Raw genomic sequence first — 19,089 nt, forward strand, 5'->3', positions numbered from 1 at the left:
TACTATTATTACTACTATTAGTATTACGACTACTGCTACTTCTACTATTACTACTACTGTTACTACTACTATTACTATTATTACTACTATTAGTATTACTACTACTGTTACTACTACTACTGCTACTATTACTATTACTACTACTACTGCTACTATTACTGTTACTACTACTGTTACTATTACTACTACTGTTACTACTACTATTACTACTACTATTACTACTACTACTACTACTATTACTACTATCTCAGAATTTCTTAATAAAGAATCATTTCTGATTTGTAACTCAACAGGCCAAATTTATCTTTAAATGAGACACCACATTAACAAAATGATGCAGTGTACTCTCTCAGAAATAATTGTACCAAACGTTACTTTCCTTGCCACTCAGGTGGTGTCATCAATGTTATATATTTTATATGTATAGTTCACCTTTAAAATCGAATTTAAGGTCCTTTGATACACCTGTAAAGCCTTTCTCTAAGGGGCTAATTTATTGTTTTTTTATTTCATAACACATATAATTCTCTGAACAGGGCAGTTTAGCCCTGTTAAAGATGGAGTACCAGGAAGAGTACCAACAGTAGCAAGGTTATGATGGAGTAATGTCAGGACCACATAAACTTTGAGCAATTTGTTGTAAATAAATAAATAAATAAATAAATACAATTAAAAAATCACAACAGTACTTGACATGAATCAAATCATTTTATTGTTCTGATTTTCTTAATGTGGATGTGAAATTACCTTTTTTTAGAGATTGAAAAAAAAACCTGCATAGTGAGTGTCCTAATCAAATTTAATTTGACATTTTACATTGCAGCAGTAATGTCCGTAAAATGGAAATTTATGTACCATGATTAATGTCTATGAGAACTTTTCAATATAATAATTATCAAAGGATTAATGCAAGACTGTAAAGTTAAGCTTGGATATATATGGTCATATTTATATTACATAAACAACGTCCCATGATTGTGTACAACTGTCATGACTGCATATAACGGATGCTATGTACAACAAGTCCACAGAGCAGCCTACCTTTTGTTCTGCTTTTATACGAAACTACTATGAAATTACTAATGTGTTTTGATTTTATTCAGAATTATGTTTGTCTATTCAGTATCACTGGTCTAATGAGAATGTAGTAATAAGCTCAGGGACATGGGGAAATGTTTCTGTCTGACTAAGTTCCATAACAGGCTCCAAAGAAGGTGTTAAGAGGAAATATGGTGATAATATGGTGAATAACAAAACCCTGCAGAGCACTGGCCCTCATAATATCATGTACTTAACACGTATGAAGACTCCTAAAATCCTCACACTTTATTGAACATTTTGGAGATTTAATTTGACGTTTTGCTCACTAGGGATAAATGACCACAGCGCGCCCTCATGTGGCCATTGTGTGTAATTAATAGAATTGAATTTGTATTAGTAGAAATTAAAATATTTATCACAGTAATAAAATAAAGTAAACAATATTATCACAGTAATAAAATAAAGTAAACAAAATAATCAAAGTAATAGCAAAGCAAGAAACAATTAGCAGAAATAATATGTTTCATCAACACTAGCCTGTCTGACTTATTAATGAAATGGGTTAATGCTTTTAAGCATAGTATCCACTTATGGTCAGCCAATTTAAGGCTTTTTTTTAATGGTTACTGTAATTTACACCCCCCCCCCCCCCCCCCGCCACAAAAAATACCCCAACAAATAAATTAACAATAAATAAATAAATAAATAAATACAGATTCTACTTCTGAAAACCACTACAATATACAAGTGTCCTAAACGGCATGTATTTTGTAGGTACATGTCAAGAATATTGCTATATTTTGTTTAAAAATTATACTTTTAATTTTGTTTTGGTCACTAGTATTTACTTATTTATTTTTCAGACATAATATTTTATCTTTTTTTTTTAACTCATGCATAATTCATGCATGGAATGGTTAAAGCCAAACCACAATAACTTAAAAATAAGTAGCCTACACCTACTGAGGACCTAATGTGTAGTGTTGTGTGGAAAGTTCAGGAATAAAAAAGCTTCATGGCTCTATTATTATACACGATTAAAGAATGCGCCTAATGTTATGCTCTGAGAGGGTGAGTGGAATTGATCTTATAGTTAAAGGGGTGTCTGGGTGCAAAGAGTTTGAGAACCCCTGACACAGGGCGTTAGAAGTTTCTCTTGACCTTCACACTAAGAAGTCAGGCATCACCCGGAGATGTATCATAGCGCGCTCACGCGCACGTGTGTAGACTATTTGCCATCAAGCTTACACACAAACACATATATCTAGGCATATGCGACATGGATGCTTTGCATTAATAAGACTCTTCATTAAAGTTGCATATATGGAGCATCCTCCGTTGGATTAGGAGAAGCCGGAAATAGACGATAACCTGAGGATGCGGTGCTCGCGCTGCTGAAGATTCCGCGCGCTGTTATTGCACAGCTTGCATTCCCTCCTTCCGCTCTCTCTCTCTCTCTCTCTCTCTCTCTCTCTCTCTCTAGCTCTCTCGCTCTCTCTCTCTCTTGCTCGCTCGCATCATCCCTCCCCAGTTGGTACCCTTTCTCTCGCACGCACGAGCATCCTCCGTCATGGCGTCTTCCAACCATGTCACCCCCACCAACTGCAGCTGGTGGCCCATTTCAGCCATGAGCGAGGACTGCAAGCTCGCGGACGGAGAGGAGAGTCACGAGCCGCCAGTAGAGCACAAGCCCTTCTCTAAAGACCGCCTCGTTTTGTACCACTGGACGCAGTCTTTCAGCTCGCAAAAGGTAAACACATAGCTAGCAAAATGGTGGAGCTCTCACTATACTGCATTCATTTTATTGACCTTCTGTTTGCTTTACTGTGGCACACAATGCTGGCTTATACCAGTCCAGTTTTAGGCTATATGAATATGTTAGTGCTGATGCTCCAGATCAATGAAGTGTATGTATGTAATGTTTATTGCCAGGATTGATTTCTGGAGAATGCATGACCCATTTTGACAGCTCAGACCATTGTGCATGGTCAGAGACTTAGATCTGGCTGTAGACACAAGGATGACACTCTAAATTATTAATTAAAATGAGTGAGTCTGGCTATGAAGAAAAAAAAAACAACAACCCTGAACTGTGAGGTGTATCTTGTAGTAGATAGCACTGTGAGCATGTGGTTGGCATACTACTCAGTATGTAGTATGATGCAGTCCCGGAGAATCCAGGCAACACGAAAATCTGCAAATTTCCCAATCATCTTAGCGGATCATCTGAATATCAAGCTTTCAGACCTGGATAAAGAAACACTGCTCTGCTGGACAGTGGTCTATGTAAATCAGTGAAGCAGCCAGTTGGAATGGAAGTCACGATTTCACTCAAGCAAAAGACAAACAGATCTTCTCCCTCACCGACCTTACAAGCTGAGCTGCATTTATGAGGCTCAACTTTTAATGTTATAGCATCCTGTGCACAGACACATTATCCAGCAAGTCAATGAAATATCTCAACACTAAATTATGACTCAGATGATAACATTAGATGAGACTGATCCATGTATAGACAAATGGAGCATATATATACACACAGTCGTCTCTGAAACTATTGGAACAGCAAGGTCAATTCAATTTTTTGTGTTATGCACCCAAGACATTTGGGTTTGGGTTCAAAACATGGATATGAGACAAGAGTTTAGGATTTTAGCTTTTATTTCCTGCTATTTACATCGAGATGTGTTCAACAACCTAAAACATAGAACCTTTTGTATCAGACCAGGAACAGGCAAGCCTTGAAGAAATTAAGGTAAATAACACTTAATATTTGGTTGCATAGCCCTTGCTTGGAATAACTGCATCAAGCCTGTGACTCATTGACATCACCAAATTGTTGGTTTCTTCTTTTGTGATGCTTTACCAGGCTTTTATCCCAGCCAGTTGTTGTATATTTCCGGGGTTTCTCCCTTCAGTCTCCTCTTCAGGAATTGAAATGCGTGCTTAATTGGGTTAAGGTCTGGTGATTGACTTGGCCAGTCTAAAATCTTCCACCTTTCCCCACTGATAAAGTCCTTTGTTGAGTTGGAAGTGTGTTTTGGATCATTGTCTTGCTGCATGAAGTTCGTCCAAATTAATTTGGATGTATTTCTCTGTAAATTGGCAGACAGAATGTTGCTTTAAACTTCTGAATTCATTCTGCTGCTACCATCATGTGTTACATCATCAATAAAGATTAGTGATCCTGTTCCAGAAGCACCTGTACAAGACCAAGCCATGACGCTACCGCCACCACGTTTCACAGATGAGCTCGTATGTTTTGGATCATAAGCAGATCCTTTCTTTCTCCAGAATTTGGCCTTTCCATCAGTTTGGTAGAGGTTAATCTTAGTTCCAGAACTTTCATCTCTGTATTTCTTTGTGAATGCCAATCTGGTCTTCTGATTCTTAGTGCTGATGAGTGGTTTGCATCTTGTGGTATGGCTTCTATATTTCTGCACTCAAATTTTTCTGTGAACAGTGGATTGTGATACCTTCACCCCTGCCAGGTGGAGGTTGTAGGTGATGTCATTGACCGTTGTTTTTGGGTTTTTCTTCAGAGCTCTCACAACGTTTCTGTCATCAGCCGTTCCATTTGGTGTCTGTTGTTTAGTACACCAATAGTTTTTTTCTTTTTCAGGACATTCTAAACTGTTGTATTGGCTATGCCCAAAGTTTGTGCAATGCCTCTGATTGATTTTCCCTCTTTTCTCAGCTTCAAAATGGCTTCTACCCTAGACAGTTCTTTGATCTCCATGTTAGATTATCCTTTTTAACAACAAATTCAGTCTTCACAGGTGAAACTGAAGGCTAAAATGAAGAGTAGATGTTCACAGCTATTTACTGTTTAAACAATCAATCTAACAGGACACACCTGGGCAACAAAAAACACCTGTCAGTCACATGTTCCAATATTTTGCTCACCTAAACATTGGGTGGTCTGATGCAAAATGTGCAATGCTGTATGTCATTTAACACGTCTACATATAAATACCAGGAAATAAAATCTGAAATTCTAAACTCTTCTCATATTCATCTTTTGATCTCCAACCCCAAAATTTTCAGCCTATAGCCAAAACAATTTGCTTGCCGTTCCAATAGTTTGTGAAGGGTTATATATATATATATATATATATATATATATATATATATATATATATATATATATATATATATATATATATATATATATATATATGATACAATAAAAAACTTGTTGGAAAAAGAAGTAAACATTTACTGTTATCTCTAAAATACAAGTTGGTAGAGGGCCAGCTTTGTCTGTTAAAGGAAATCTGATTATATTGATGTTTGATAAAAACACAGATTCAATTTTGTAGACCAGATGTGCATTAAGTCAGACACTGGTTTCCTGTTTCTGCCAGAATTGCCCAGATTTGGTATAAAATATCTGTGCCTCTACATTACCTTTTCAATGATATATTTCTAAAAATGTCAGCTGAAGAAGTAATGTGCCTCTGGTACATTATCAACATCAAATGACAGGCATGCATGTTTGATTGTCACACACCAGCTGATAAAACCAGGTCTATCTCCTGAGTGCTGAGTGAGGATTCATTAATTTATTAATTTAATGAAATACAAGTCCGTCTGTATTTCTGGAAATGAGAAGGATGGCTTTAACATTGTGATTAAACAAGAAAACAGCTTTTCTGCACAAATTGGCTAAAATTGTAGCACATCCAATGCACAACATTTATTTCCAGGTGCGTCTCATTCCTTAAAAACAGCATTTCAGGATGTTTTTAAAACAGGGTAGCCTGCGTTATAAAGTAAATCATTCCACACAAATATATCAGTGATGATGTAACAAACTAACAAGACCAATAAAAAATAATACCCATCTATCCATCCATCCATCATCTATACCGCTTATCCTTTTCAGGGTCACGGGGAAACCTGGAGCCTATCCCAGGGAGCATCAGGCACAAGGCGGGGTACACCCTGGACAGGGTGCCAGTCAAAAAATAATATAATATTTCCTATTAAAAATAATATAATATTGAATTATTTAATAATTACTACTAGATTGTGTGGTGGCAAGATGGATAGCACTGGTGACTCGCAGCTCCATGGTGACTCTAAGCTCCTGAGCTTAGGTTACTGTTTTGCATGTTCTCTTTGTGGGTGCACAGTGGCTTAGTGATTCAGTCCAAAGACATGCATGGTAGGCTGATTGGCATGTCCAAAGTGTGCGTAGTGTATGAATGGGTGTGTGAATGTGTACGTGATTGTGCCCTGCGATGGATTGGCACCCTGTCCAGGATGTACCCCGCCTTATGCCCGATGCTCCCTGGGATAGACTCCAGGCTCCCCGTGACCCTGAAAAGGATTAAGTGGTATAGATGATGGATGGATGGATGGATGTTCTTCTTGTGTTTGTGTGGGTTTTCTCAAGTTCTCTGTTTTCCTCTAGTCTCCCAAAAACATCCCGGTAGGTGTATCGTCTACATTTCATTACTGTGAATGTGAATTAGTGTGAATGTATGTGCACGGTGCCTTCCGATGGACTGGCGTGCCATCCATGGTGTATTCTAGCCTCACATCGGTGTTCTCAGGACAGGCTCCAAAATTCACTGCGACCTGGTTTCATAATTGAAAAAGATTTATATTATTCAGAATGACGTAAAAATGACTGTATATTTATTATTTCACTTTACATTATTTAGAGATATATCATTTTTTACTTTCTGAAACCTTGAGTATTCCCCAATACGTAGCTGATATTTTTTTATTAAACAATTAAGCTTTAAAATGAGTTACGTGTAATTGAAGCACCTTCCTGTACTACATTTACATGAAAATGAATAGCATGTTATAATACCATGGATCACTGGATTGGATTTGCTCTTTTTCTCCCCTCTGATACCCGATTCAGCATCTTCTGCTGATGTTGGTCCAATTCTGATATTTGATATCGGTTCGGTGCCATCTCTCCCAACAATTACTTTTATCCGATGCAACTTACAGCTGAGAGAAGATGCAATCCAATAATACAGCTGATGCTTAAAGGCTTTGCTGAAGGTCCCAACAGTAATTCACTGGTAATTTAAGTATTCAGAATCAAACTTATAATCTTCTGAGCACCAGCATAGAACCTTAATCACAGAGCATCCACAGGACACCGTCTATATTAAAAATGGTTTCATTTGCCTTATATGTTTCTCTCACACATCACTAGTGACTTTTGTACAAAGCTGAGACTCAGATGGTGCGCTGTTAGACATAAGGTGCAATATAGGGTCTAGAATCCATTAGTTCATATACTATGGCTTGCACTTATGGAGAGTAGGCAGTCGTTTGGGATTCAGCCATTCAACCAATATCAGCTAGCTCTTAAACACCAACTTCCCAATTTTCTCCCTGGAATTAAAGAATATTTTGGATTACTTGCTAATACTTTGTCACATAACAACACCACCGTTATCGTAAATGTTCAAGTCTTTCATTGTAAATGTTTCGTATTATGAAACCAGCACGACTGAGTGCAAAAGTGCACACAATGGGGTTCATTTTTGCTTTTTTTTTGTTTTGTTTTACAAAGTTGTGTGTAAAAGTTTTTTGTAGGCCAAAGCAAACTATCAATTCCTGCCAGATCCACAAACGTTTCAGTAACACTTTCTTCATAGGCTTGTGCATATGGGTTTTTTTAAAGTGCAAATTTAAATTCTTCATGAGGAGGTAGGTCATTAGTCATTGTTTGAAGACAGCCAGTGACTCAGCTATTTGGGCAGCTAGGGCACCAGCTAGGGCACCACCACCTCGGCACCAGAACAGAGAACAGCATTAATGTATGCCTTCGTTGTACACAGAGATGGTAGGTTCAACTGAATAGTGCTAGAGGATCAGAGGGAGCAGGGTCCAGAGCAGAGTGTGATAAGTGCGTTCCCATTATGAGCTTTGTAGGCACGCATCAATGTCTACGTTTACATGGACAGCAGTAATCTAATTATGGACCTTATTCTGAATAAGACGATATTGTGATTAAGGTGTTTACATGAGTTACGCTTAAAATATTAATTTCATGTTCCTGTTTTACATGTTATAGAACATAGAGCAATCAACGTCACACGTCATTATGTCCCCACGCCACACTGTCCGACGTTCCCTCCAGAGTTTCACGCATCGCCATACAGTTCGTCTTCGTTATGGTACTATACACAGTGTTCCTTTTTACTTTCACGAAAGCTTCAAGAGCAGTTAATGATTTGTCATGCTATACGTGCAAATAGATGACTGCTTGATGCCGTGGGCTGCATCCTAATCTAGCAACTCACCTATTATATAGCAACTGAAATACATGTATCTCACCTACTATATAGCAGGTAAGTACGCAGTTTGGGACGCAGCCGTGCTCTCTTGTTTGCCGTCAAACAGTTGAGCACTGCCGTGTGTGTACGTGTCCCATCACAAAATACAGTGAAAACTCCCACACGACGTTAACAGTGTGATTAAGGTGTTTACATGTCTGTAATACACGTCGATAATGCGACTAAAACAGGAGTACTCCACAGGTCTCAATTCGGTTTGCGTTTACTTAAAAAAGATAATAAAAAATTTAATCTGATGTGGGCAGATACAGGAAGCCAATGAAGGGAGCAAAGTAATACAGAAAAGTAGGGAAGGGTGAAAACAAGTCCTTCAGCTGTGGTGCGATGCAAGCCTTGAGGGACACCAGTGGAGAGTCTACATAAAGCAGACGTGGATCCCCTCCATGTCACCTAATATGAACGTCCCTCCAGGCAGGAGGCAAAAAACTATTGTCACAAATTCCAAGAATCATGAGGATGGACAAGAGAGTCTTGTGGTTGACTGTGTCAAATACTGCTGAAAAATCGAGGAGGATGAGGAGTGATGACAGTTTGGCTGACCTAGTGGTATGAAGCTTCTCAGTTACGACCACAAGGGCAGGTTCTATGGAATGTGCTGCTTTGAAGCCAGAGTGGTTAGGATCTTTGAGGTTGGTCTGTGTGAGACAGAGAGACACTTGATTGTACACAGCACATTTAGGATGGAGATCGTTTATCACCTACCGTTTGGTAGGTGATATCTGAGGTATCCAGAGTGGGTTTGCTCAGGATGGGATAACCCTTGCTGTCTTGAATGCAGTTGGTACATGACCATGACATGTTATAGAGTCATGAAGAGATGAAGGGGAGGAGGTCTTGTGAGATGGTCTCGAGTATTTTGAAATCCAGCGGGCACTTATTGGGATTGCAGGGCCAGATGTAGGACAAGAAAACTCACAGAGAGTTGAAAACAACACAAATGATCACTAAATGGTGAAAGAACATCTCCTAAAGGGAGCTAAATCCTTCAGTAATGCAACTTAGCCACTGAAGCACACTGGGTATCACAGACACACTCTAAATACCTCAGCATACTTCATGTGGAGACAAAGTTCAACTGGCAGCCATGAACATGGCATCATTACAGAGCCAAAATACATTGTAAAGAGGTTTTGCAAACATTCTACATGACATTGACAATGCGTAATATGAAAGAACAAAGAATATGTGAGCTTCTAAGCTTGCAAAAGTACTTTCATCTTTGAGAAACCCTTGCAAATATAATTCATTTTCCTGAAGCTTATTTCCAGCATATCCAGCTGACCGTGAGTCTATCAAATTCAGATTCACTATGTGATAACCAGGTTCAAAATCAAAAGAAAAAAAAAAAGACCTCAGTCGAGTGACTGTTTTCTGCAGGCTCTAGTGAAACCTAATAATAACTGTGTTCAGGTCTCATCTGGGTCCAGGACATGCAGTACAGACAAACAGGAGCCCTTGGAGCATTGATCATTGATCAAAACAACTATAAGGGATGGTCTCACCCAAACCACTCAGCAGTAAATTTTGGATAGCTTTAGTTTAAAACTAGGTTCTAACATCCTGTGGTTTTATGGTCAACTGGACTTCTAATTCCAAAATTTCAATAAGCTTGAGACACCAAGTAACTCCCTTGTGCATATACTACATAATAAATATGACATGACAGTTGGTTTCGGTATCTGCTATTATATAACTGACACACAATATAAAATTGTTTATACTGCAGTGCTTTTTTATTCTCGATTCTGATTGGTCAGAAGGTGCTGATTAATTTTCTATAACATCAGCAGTTTCGATAACAGTCTGTCATTTCTGTAGTAATACAAGGACTTGAATAACCCAGCTAACACAAGGACTTGAATGGTAGAAGGGCCACATAAACCGATTTAAAAAAAATCGTTTTAAAAAAAGTAATTGTTGATGCTGAATTGGTGATGTTTTCTGAACTAGTCTCCAGTGTCAGAACTTTGTAACAGTCAGAGGTAAAGCCATACCTTAAGCTGTAACATTTAAGCTGTAACTTTTTCTGACACAGGAAAGTCTTCAGGCCAGAGGACGTTGCAGTTTCTCTGTAATATGACAAGTTGCATTTTTATTAACTTTAAGAGAGAGAAAGATAAAAAAAAAGAGAGAGATAGAATGTAGACATTCCACAACATTCATTGTAATTATAAAAAGATAAACATTTTGATGTGTTGTTCTGTAATAAATACAAAATTGTTAGTGTTGGCAAATTCTGTGGTATAAAAGAAATACCTTGGGATGTGTTGTTATTGGAAAATAATCAGCTTCAGTGAGGTAATTGACATGACAACACCACATTGCTGATTCTTCTATAAGAGGACACCTTTGTGGTTTATTCTTTACTTTTTATTTCCCTCTCATATCAGTAAGTCCTTTTGATTACTATGTTAATTATTTCCAGGTACCAAAGTACTGAAATACAAGTACTAAAATAATATATCCAAGTAACATACACCGAAGACACTAAGGTTTTTTTTTTTTTTGTCTTTAGAAATTCCCATACTTTCTGCTCTAACACAACCTCTATAATATTTTTACTCTTCCCATACTGTATTAAGTGACCTAATCATAAAATTGATTAAAAAAAAAAAAAAAAAAAGAATCATAAAACGTCTAGATTTTGTTTCTTGGGGTAATAGCAAGAACTCTGTATCTAAATTGATGTGAAAAAAATGAAATATGTGCTTGAGCTGGAGTTTATTGTCTGGCAGGTGCGCCTGGTGATTAATGAGAAGGGTCTGTTGTGTGAAGAGCGGGATGTGAGTCTACCTCTAACTGAGCACAAGGAACCCTGGTTCATGAGGCTCAACCTTGGAGAGGAGGTGCCTGTCTTCATACATGGAGACACCATTGTCAGTGACTACAACCAAATCATTGAATACTTAGAAACCAACTTTGTGGGTGGTAAGTATTAAAACTCTGGATGGAGGTAAGACTGTCAGTCACAAGACAGAGACAATGAAGTCAACTCGAATCTCATTATTACCATATGTTAGGGTATTGCACTGACAGGCAGAGAATACAAAGATACAGATTGAATACAGCAAATTCTGGGCTATGTACTAAAACATTAAATATATTACACCTCAGAATTCATGGTCCATGAAGACTAGGTAAATTACACGGGTTGAAGATCTGACAGTGTGGTGGAGGGGAATAGGTGAGAGATTTGAGAAGCTTAATGACCTGTGAAGAAAAACTGCCCTTTACACAGCTGGAAGCAGACCAAATGTTCAGACACCCTTTGCTAGATGGCATTAATGTGACGTACTCTCACATGGGTGTGTGCTGTATCTGAAAATATTATACTATTGTGTGTCCACTTACCAAGCTTTTAATAAATGTCCAAAATCAGTGGTAACTAATAATGCACTGGCCTTAATTTGACTCCCTGTGGAGAGCTTTGTGCCCTGATGTGCTGTTGCCATTACTGAAAGTAATGGTGCTAGATTCTTTCTACAATAACGAGTTATGAATTACAACCCCTGGAAAATATTATGGAATCACCACACCTTGAGGATCTTCACCCGACTTTTTTTACTTTTTTACGTAGCAAATAAACAAATCACAGATATGACACAAAACAATTTTTGTTTAATAGCTGAATATTCTGGTTTTGTGAAACATACCTCAAACAAATTAAATGAAGTTATTTTAAGTAATGACATATTTTTTCCAGATCAAGTACAGCTAAAAATGATGGAATCGCTCAATGTTGAGGGAAAAAAATGATGGAATCATCTTGTAGTTTGCATTTCTAAAACAAATACCAGCACAAGTCTGAAAATGCAAATTAGTCTGTGGTTAAAAGAGAGGTTACAGACCGTACAGACCTTAAAAGAGTGCATACAGACCGTCACCTTTTCACCTACACTTTTTGAAAGGGAACCTGGCTCCAACAAGAGAGTTGTCAATTGAAACAATGGAAAGGATTATAAAACTCCTTCAAGAAGGAAATCCAACACGGACTGTGGCAAAAGATATCGGTTGTTCCCAGTCAGCTGTGGCTAAAATTTGGTGCAAGTATAAACAAAATGGGAAGGTTATAAAAGGAAAACATACGGGTCAACCAAGGAAGATGTCAAAGCGTCAGGACAGAAAACTCGAAGCGATATGCCTTGAAAATGCACAACAAATCAAATGAACAACAAATGGGCAGAACGAGGAGTCAATGTTTGTGACAGAACTGTAAGAAATTGGCTGAATGAAATGGCATTTACGTATAGAAAAGCCAAACAAAAACCAGCATGAACACTAACTAAACAGAAGAAAACAAGGTTACAGTGGGCTAAAGGGATGCGGTCATGGAGTGTGAATGAAAGTGATATTCAGTGATGAATCACGAATGTGCATTGGCCAAGGAGATGATGCTGGAACTTTTGTCTGGTGCCGTACTAATGAAACAGATAAAGACGACTGCCTGAAGAAAACAATCAAATTTCCCCACTCACTTATGATATGGGGTTTCATGTCAGGTAAAGGACCAGGGGAGTCAACAGTCAACAGTCAATGCACAGATGTACACTAAAATTTTAGACACTTTTCTCATTCCATCGATAGAAAACAGCTTTGGTGGTGATGAAGTCGTTGATCAGGAAGATAATGCATCTTGCCACGGAACAAAGACTGTTCAAGCTTTTCTTCAGGGACTCAATCAAATGGCCGGTAAACATTCTGGATCTCAATCCGATTGTAAATTTATGATGGAAATCCTGCAAAGCTGATCTGTCAACCACTATTTGAGAAAGTTCGAACCAGCTTGATGTAGAATATTGTTTTTCTTAGTGAAGGCCATGCCTCAAAGAATTCAGGTTGCAATAAAAGCCTGAGGAGGAGCGTGTGGTGTTTCCAGAATTTTTGTCAGGGTTTGTACAAGTGCAGACAAGTTCATCTCAACCAAATGACATGAACAGTGAGATGAACTCTGCAGGTCTAGGAGGATTCTGCTTTGTGCAAGACAGCCAAGCCTCCAATGAAAGTCTCTTGTCACTTTGTCACTGTTGGAAGAAGAACAGTGGAAGTTAACTAGAAAGAAGGTGAAGCTTCAGCCTTGGTTATTTCATAGCTCCATTTCTAGAAGCTATTAATAGTTCTGGAAAACGGCATTGTTAGTAGACCACATGAGATACAAGTCACCAGGTATTTAAAGATAAAGTGACTCTCTCAATTGCTACTTTTGCACCAGGCAGCAAGTAAAGCAATGCTTTCCCTGTAAAAGCTGATTGTTCTAGATTAGACATTAGCCCCATAGTATCTTGTTATCAGCAAACTTGATGACAGTGTTGTTAATGGCCACATAATCGTGGCAGAAGGAAGGGTCTGAACATGCAGTCTTGAAGGATTCCATAGCCAGTCCACCTACCGACATGTTTTTGGGATGTGGCAGGAGACCAGAGAAGCTGGAGGAAACCACATAGGCATGGGGCGAGAATGCGAAATTCCATACAGTCAGTAACCCAAGCTCAGGATCAAATTAGAGTTCTAAGGCATCAACACTACCCATGTGGGTATATCTATGAGTAAATTCTCACACCAGCAGAAAGTTGTGCATTGTTCTTTCAGCACTTAATCCAATTAACCTCTTTGTAGTATATAAAAGTAGTTTGCAAAGTTAAAACAAGTGTGTTAATGGAGGGAAACCTATCCTGTGCAGTGACATGGATTTCACACACTGATGTTAATCAAGCCTGATGTAGAAGGAACAAGGAGAACTGTTATGTTGGTGTACTCTGAGGCTGTTTTGCAGCAGATCTCATCCTAAGCCTGATGGAGACGTGCAGGTGCAGGGTAGAGGATGATTAGTCAGCAGGCTGGAGGATAGCCAGGCTGCTCTCATACACTATCCCTAATGCATCAAGATGGTGCACACAGAATGGGATACGTGTGGCCTGTGTTCCTTTTTCAGTTCTATCTACAAAGCCTTTTTTATTCCTTTGCGACAGCTGTGTTGCGGCAAATCAAATTCATCTGCAATGACTTTAATCAAGAGTTGGCAGTTTCTTCTACTTTATTCTGGAACTTTTACTTAATGGGTCAATACAGCTGGTGCACACATGGTTGAATGAAGCCATGTTATTTCACAAAAAAGGAATTAACTACCATCTGTGAAGTACCAAATCATTTCTTTAAGGGAGAAGTCATTTAAAGGAGCTGATATCAGGTTTCAAGGTTCCAGATTTCCAGCAGTCTGTATAATAAGATGCCTTGTATGCATATGTGTTTTGCTATAGATTCAATAGCCCAGCTTATTCCAGATGAAGGCACTCCCATGCATGCTCGGGTGAAGCAGTATCGAGAGCTTCTAGATGGCCTGCCCATGGACGCCTACACGCATGGCTGCATCCTCCACCCTGAGCTCACCACTGACTCCATGATCCCAAAGTACGCCACTGCTGAAATACGTAGTAAGTGATGCCACAATTCAGTGCTTTCTGTTGAAACTGCTTCATTGCAGGCTGATATCTTTGGTATGACTTTGATCTGTTTTCACATGTGTTTGTTATAACTAATGACACAAATCTGTAGTCAAAGAGCATAAATCCTGAGTTTTAGGATTCTCAACTTTAAAACAAACAAATGCATCGTCTTCAAATTGAGGGCTGACTCAAGTATTGACCTTTCAGTGGCATAGATGACAGCTGTATTAAAATGCTTTGAGACTAGCTGATTTACGGCAAGGTCCCTGTTATTGGATCAAGTGTTGACCTTGCATTGGCATGAATCCTAGCTGCAAAAGAATGCTAGCTGGTTTATGCAAAGGCCTCTGTTATTGGATATGGCTTATTCATTCTGAACCGCATTGCACATGCATTATGCAATGAAACAGACAAATAAATCAAGCCAACAGAACATGATCCAGCCTGAAGTCTTGTTATGGATTTAAGGAGGACAGGACAATCCTGCATAAACCCTAATAAATCTCCTTTATGATAAATGTGTGTTACCCATTGCTGGGTGATATTTATCAACTTGATTTTCAAGCATACAAATCTCATTACAACTTAATTAGTTACAACTTAATTAGTAACAAATCTTTTTCAAATTTTCGATGAAATATAACCTCACATCTGCCCACAACTATCTGTTAAAATTTGGTCTACTTCAAAGTCCCCATAAGCATCCTGGTTTACTATCATCTGGTTTACTACAACAATTTTAGAAGCAAGCATTGATATAAAATCATTATATTTAGATGAACCATGTGACCCTGTTTAGTGACTGCTGATAGAAGTTATTTCCATCATCTCACTCTTCCAGGACACTTGACCAATGCAGCATCTGAACTGATGAAGCTGGACCACGAGGAGCCACAACTGACAGAGCCATACCTTACAAAGCAGAAAAAACTCATGGTGAGATTTTGTGAAACAATGTTTTCAAAACCAAATTCCTTCCTCAGTATTTACTTATTGTGTGATTATTAACACAAATATGGGGTGGCAGCTGGGTTCGAATGAGACCCTTTTTTTATTTACTAATTTATTAAAGGACATCGCCTTTTTATCCATTTATAGATATCATTAGTGTTATCGAACTAAACAAAATTTGAGTTTTCACAGCCGTTATAGTGGCTATAAACAATTGTTCTCTCTCTATTGACATTAATAAGACAAAAAAATGCAGATTATGTTATCAACACCACTGTCCTGTGATGGAGAACTTACCTCTGACGGTTAAAACGCTGACACTGGAGACGCCTTCCCAAAATGTAGCTTCACCATATCAACAATTACACGTTTTAAAATCTGTCCATCATACAAGTCCCTGTGTTAAATGTTTCTATAGAAAGAATAACGAATTCGAACCAACACATTGATAGAAACTTGTGACTTGTCTGCAGCCAGAACTGTTATCAGAGCTGCTGTTATAGAAAATTAATCAACACCTTCTGAAAAATAAGATACAACTAGTGTGTTTGCACGAAATGTCTTTGATATGACTTTTTCACAAAAAAATCAGAGGTCTGGAAAAAGAACCTGTCTAGAATATGTCATATTAGACTGTAACTGTCAGCATGTTGTGTTTAATAACGCTGCTTATTCAGTGTAACTGCTTTGTTACCCTAACAGTCAGAGGAAATTTTTGTATGTGGGATTGTCTCTGGTATGGGGTATCGTTTCACAGGTCTATCTTTGTTCTACCAGGCAAAGATACTAGACCATGATAATGTGAACTACCTGAAGAAGATCCTTGTTGAGTTGGCGATGGTACTAGACCAGGTAGAGGCAGAACTTGAAAAGAGGAAACTGGAATATCAAGGCAAGTTGTAGTTTATTACTTTAACAATCACCTAATATTCATTAAATCCTGCCATGTTATTCTAGCTCAGGGGTGTCAAACTCATTTTAGGTAACAGGCGACATTATACTTAGTCCAATGTCAAGTGGGACAGACCAAATAACATCAGGTTAGTGAACAATAACACATTAAGAACTATTCTTAATTGTGTTCATTTATCTGAAAGGTACATTCTGAATGCACAAAGGGATTGAACATACAGTAGAATGCAAACCAGATGAAAAGACTGCAATTCCTTACACAATAAACCCGCCCCCCCCCCCCCCCCCCCCAAGTTTCCAAATGATGGTTTTACAGTCCACAAGATGATTTCAATTAAAAACACGGACACTAAATTTGGTGAGCTGGATTTGGTGTTGCGGGGCATAAATTTGACACCCTGAATGGTATTACAGGTTTAAATGCACTTGATTTGACAGCACTATGGGTTCTCCTAGTCTAACCTCAGAACCCACTGTAGTCTTTCTTGTTATACAATACATTTATTGTTGTTCGAATGTCTGTGCAGTGTTTCCCAAAATGGTGCTTGTGGCAAAATCGCAGACTGTCTTAGGGTCACTTTGGGAAACTGTTCTAGTGTTTACTGATAAAGGCACTAGTCTCTTGTGTAGTCTCTGATAAAGGCAATAAATATAATAATGGTCAGTATTTCATAGTTTTCAGAATGCCTTACTATTACATGTGCATAACAGTAAAAAAAAAAAAAAAAAACTAAACAAAACCAAACAGTAATTGTTTTGAATTTTGAGTTCTTGGATTTCAGCCTTTCAGGAAGTACTGCATTAGGCTTGTGCGATATAACAATATTATCATCTCTACACGATATTATATTGCCATGATATCAAGTGATGTTTATCGCCGATTATAATATATTACCAGACCTGCCAACTGTTACACATTTTGCATAGGAGCTACACAAAACAATACAACACACTAGTACAAGGCACTCAAAAAACACTCAGAAATATGCTAAAAGTCTTTTTCTCCCCAATAAAACTTCAACACGTGAATCTGGAATGATTAACTAACACTTCCACTTGCATTATTTTACTCTCTCTTGCTCAGCCCTGTTAGCAGTAGCAGAATAGTGAAAATGTCAGCCATGTGGACATCAAATAACATATCTGTAAGAAGATTTTCAAGATTGTCACAGTTCCCGAGTGCACAGCTAATAACATTGTTACGTATTCCTGTACTCTCCTTAAACCTGAAATGGTGGAAATGCTCATTTTCCTGCCCTTCTTTAGGTGGTCCTGGATCATTAAATTGTTTATCGTGATAAAAATCAGTATCGCATATGCCTGTACTACAGCACGACTCCCACTTATAACTCTGCTTCTCTGTTAACAGGTCAAAAGTGTGAGTTGTGGCTTTGTGGACATGACTTTACGCTAGCTGATATATATCTTGGAGCCACATTGCACAGGCTCAAGTTCTTGGGACTTTCAAAGAAGTACTGGGAGGACGGCAGCAGACCCAACCTCCAGTCATTTTTCGAGCGCGTGCAGAAGCGCTACGCTTTCCGCAAGGTGTTGGGAGACATCCACGCCACCTTACTGTCAGCAGTCCTACCCAACGCATTTCGAATGGTAAAAAAGAAGCCGCCATCCTTCTTCGGGGCTTCCTTCTTAATGGGATCTTTAGGTGGGATGGGCTATTTTGCCTATTGGTTTTTAAAAAAGAAATACATGTAGTAAATACTCTATTACTGTGTTCTGTGTCAGTGAATTTGTGTGAGGCTGCAACTTTTCTGTACCAGATGTTGTGCAACAGCTGGAATGATGATGCTGTGCAGAGAAAAACCCTATTATCTGAGTGAACGGATTAAATAAGAACATTCCATGACAAGGAATTCTTCTTTTCAACACATTTTCTGGTAATCAAAGCTTACATTTGTTTTTTTAAAAAAATATTGATTCCCCTATGGCTTACTAAATGCCTTGTCAATCTTTAATTTCATTTGCCTACAGTCTGATTATAGTCAGCGAAACGAAACGTCACAATCTAAATTAAAAGCACTACAAATTCCTTCATGTGGTATGTGTTGGCATTACACGCGTACTTATTATAGCATGACCTATAACGATACCCGCCTTTAACACTGTAGTAGGAGTATCTCGTGTTTGAGGCATTCACCTTTTGCCCTTTAATCTACTTTTCATTTATGGGTTTCCATCCAAACCCTGATAATTATCGAGACACTAGATAAAATGTTTTAGCTGCAGCCTAATACTGCCAAACATATATGAAATTACTATTCATTCACTCACTCTGTGTAAAATACAGCACATTCACAAACAGCACATGGGCATGTAAAGTGTTTTTTTTTTTTTTTTTTTTGTAGAATGTACCTTACCAGCATTAGCAACCGGATGAGTGGACTCTGATGGCT

The 19,089-nt window shown here is 38.3% G+C and overlaps 1 protein-coding gene across 1 annotated transcript; it reads left to right on the forward strand.

The window, feature by feature from the left end:
* The first annotated feature begins 2,490 nt into the window (after positions 1-2,490).
* Positions 2,491-18,747, forward strand: gdap1l1 (ganglioside induced differentiation associated protein 1-like 1). The gene is made up of 6 exons (XM_017487772.3): positions 2,491-2,791; positions 11,111-11,303; positions 14,630-14,803; positions 15,657-15,751; positions 16,544-16,658; positions 18,048-18,747. Exons 1-6 carry the CDS (start codon positions 2,612-2,614, stop codon positions 18,389-18,391), a joined length of 1,101 nt encoding a protein of 366 aa, XP_017343261.1. The 5' UTR covers positions 2,491-2,611; the 3' UTR covers positions 18,392-18,747.
* Positions 18,748-19,089: the final 342 nt, after the last annotated feature.

Source organism: Ictalurus punctatus, chromosome 15 (genome assembly GCF_001660625.3).
Source record: "Ictalurus punctatus breed USDA103 chromosome 15, Coco_2.0, whole genome shotgun sequence".
Lineage (NCBI taxonomy): Eukaryota > Metazoa > Chordata > Actinopteri > Siluriformes > Ictaluridae > Ictalurus > Ictalurus punctatus.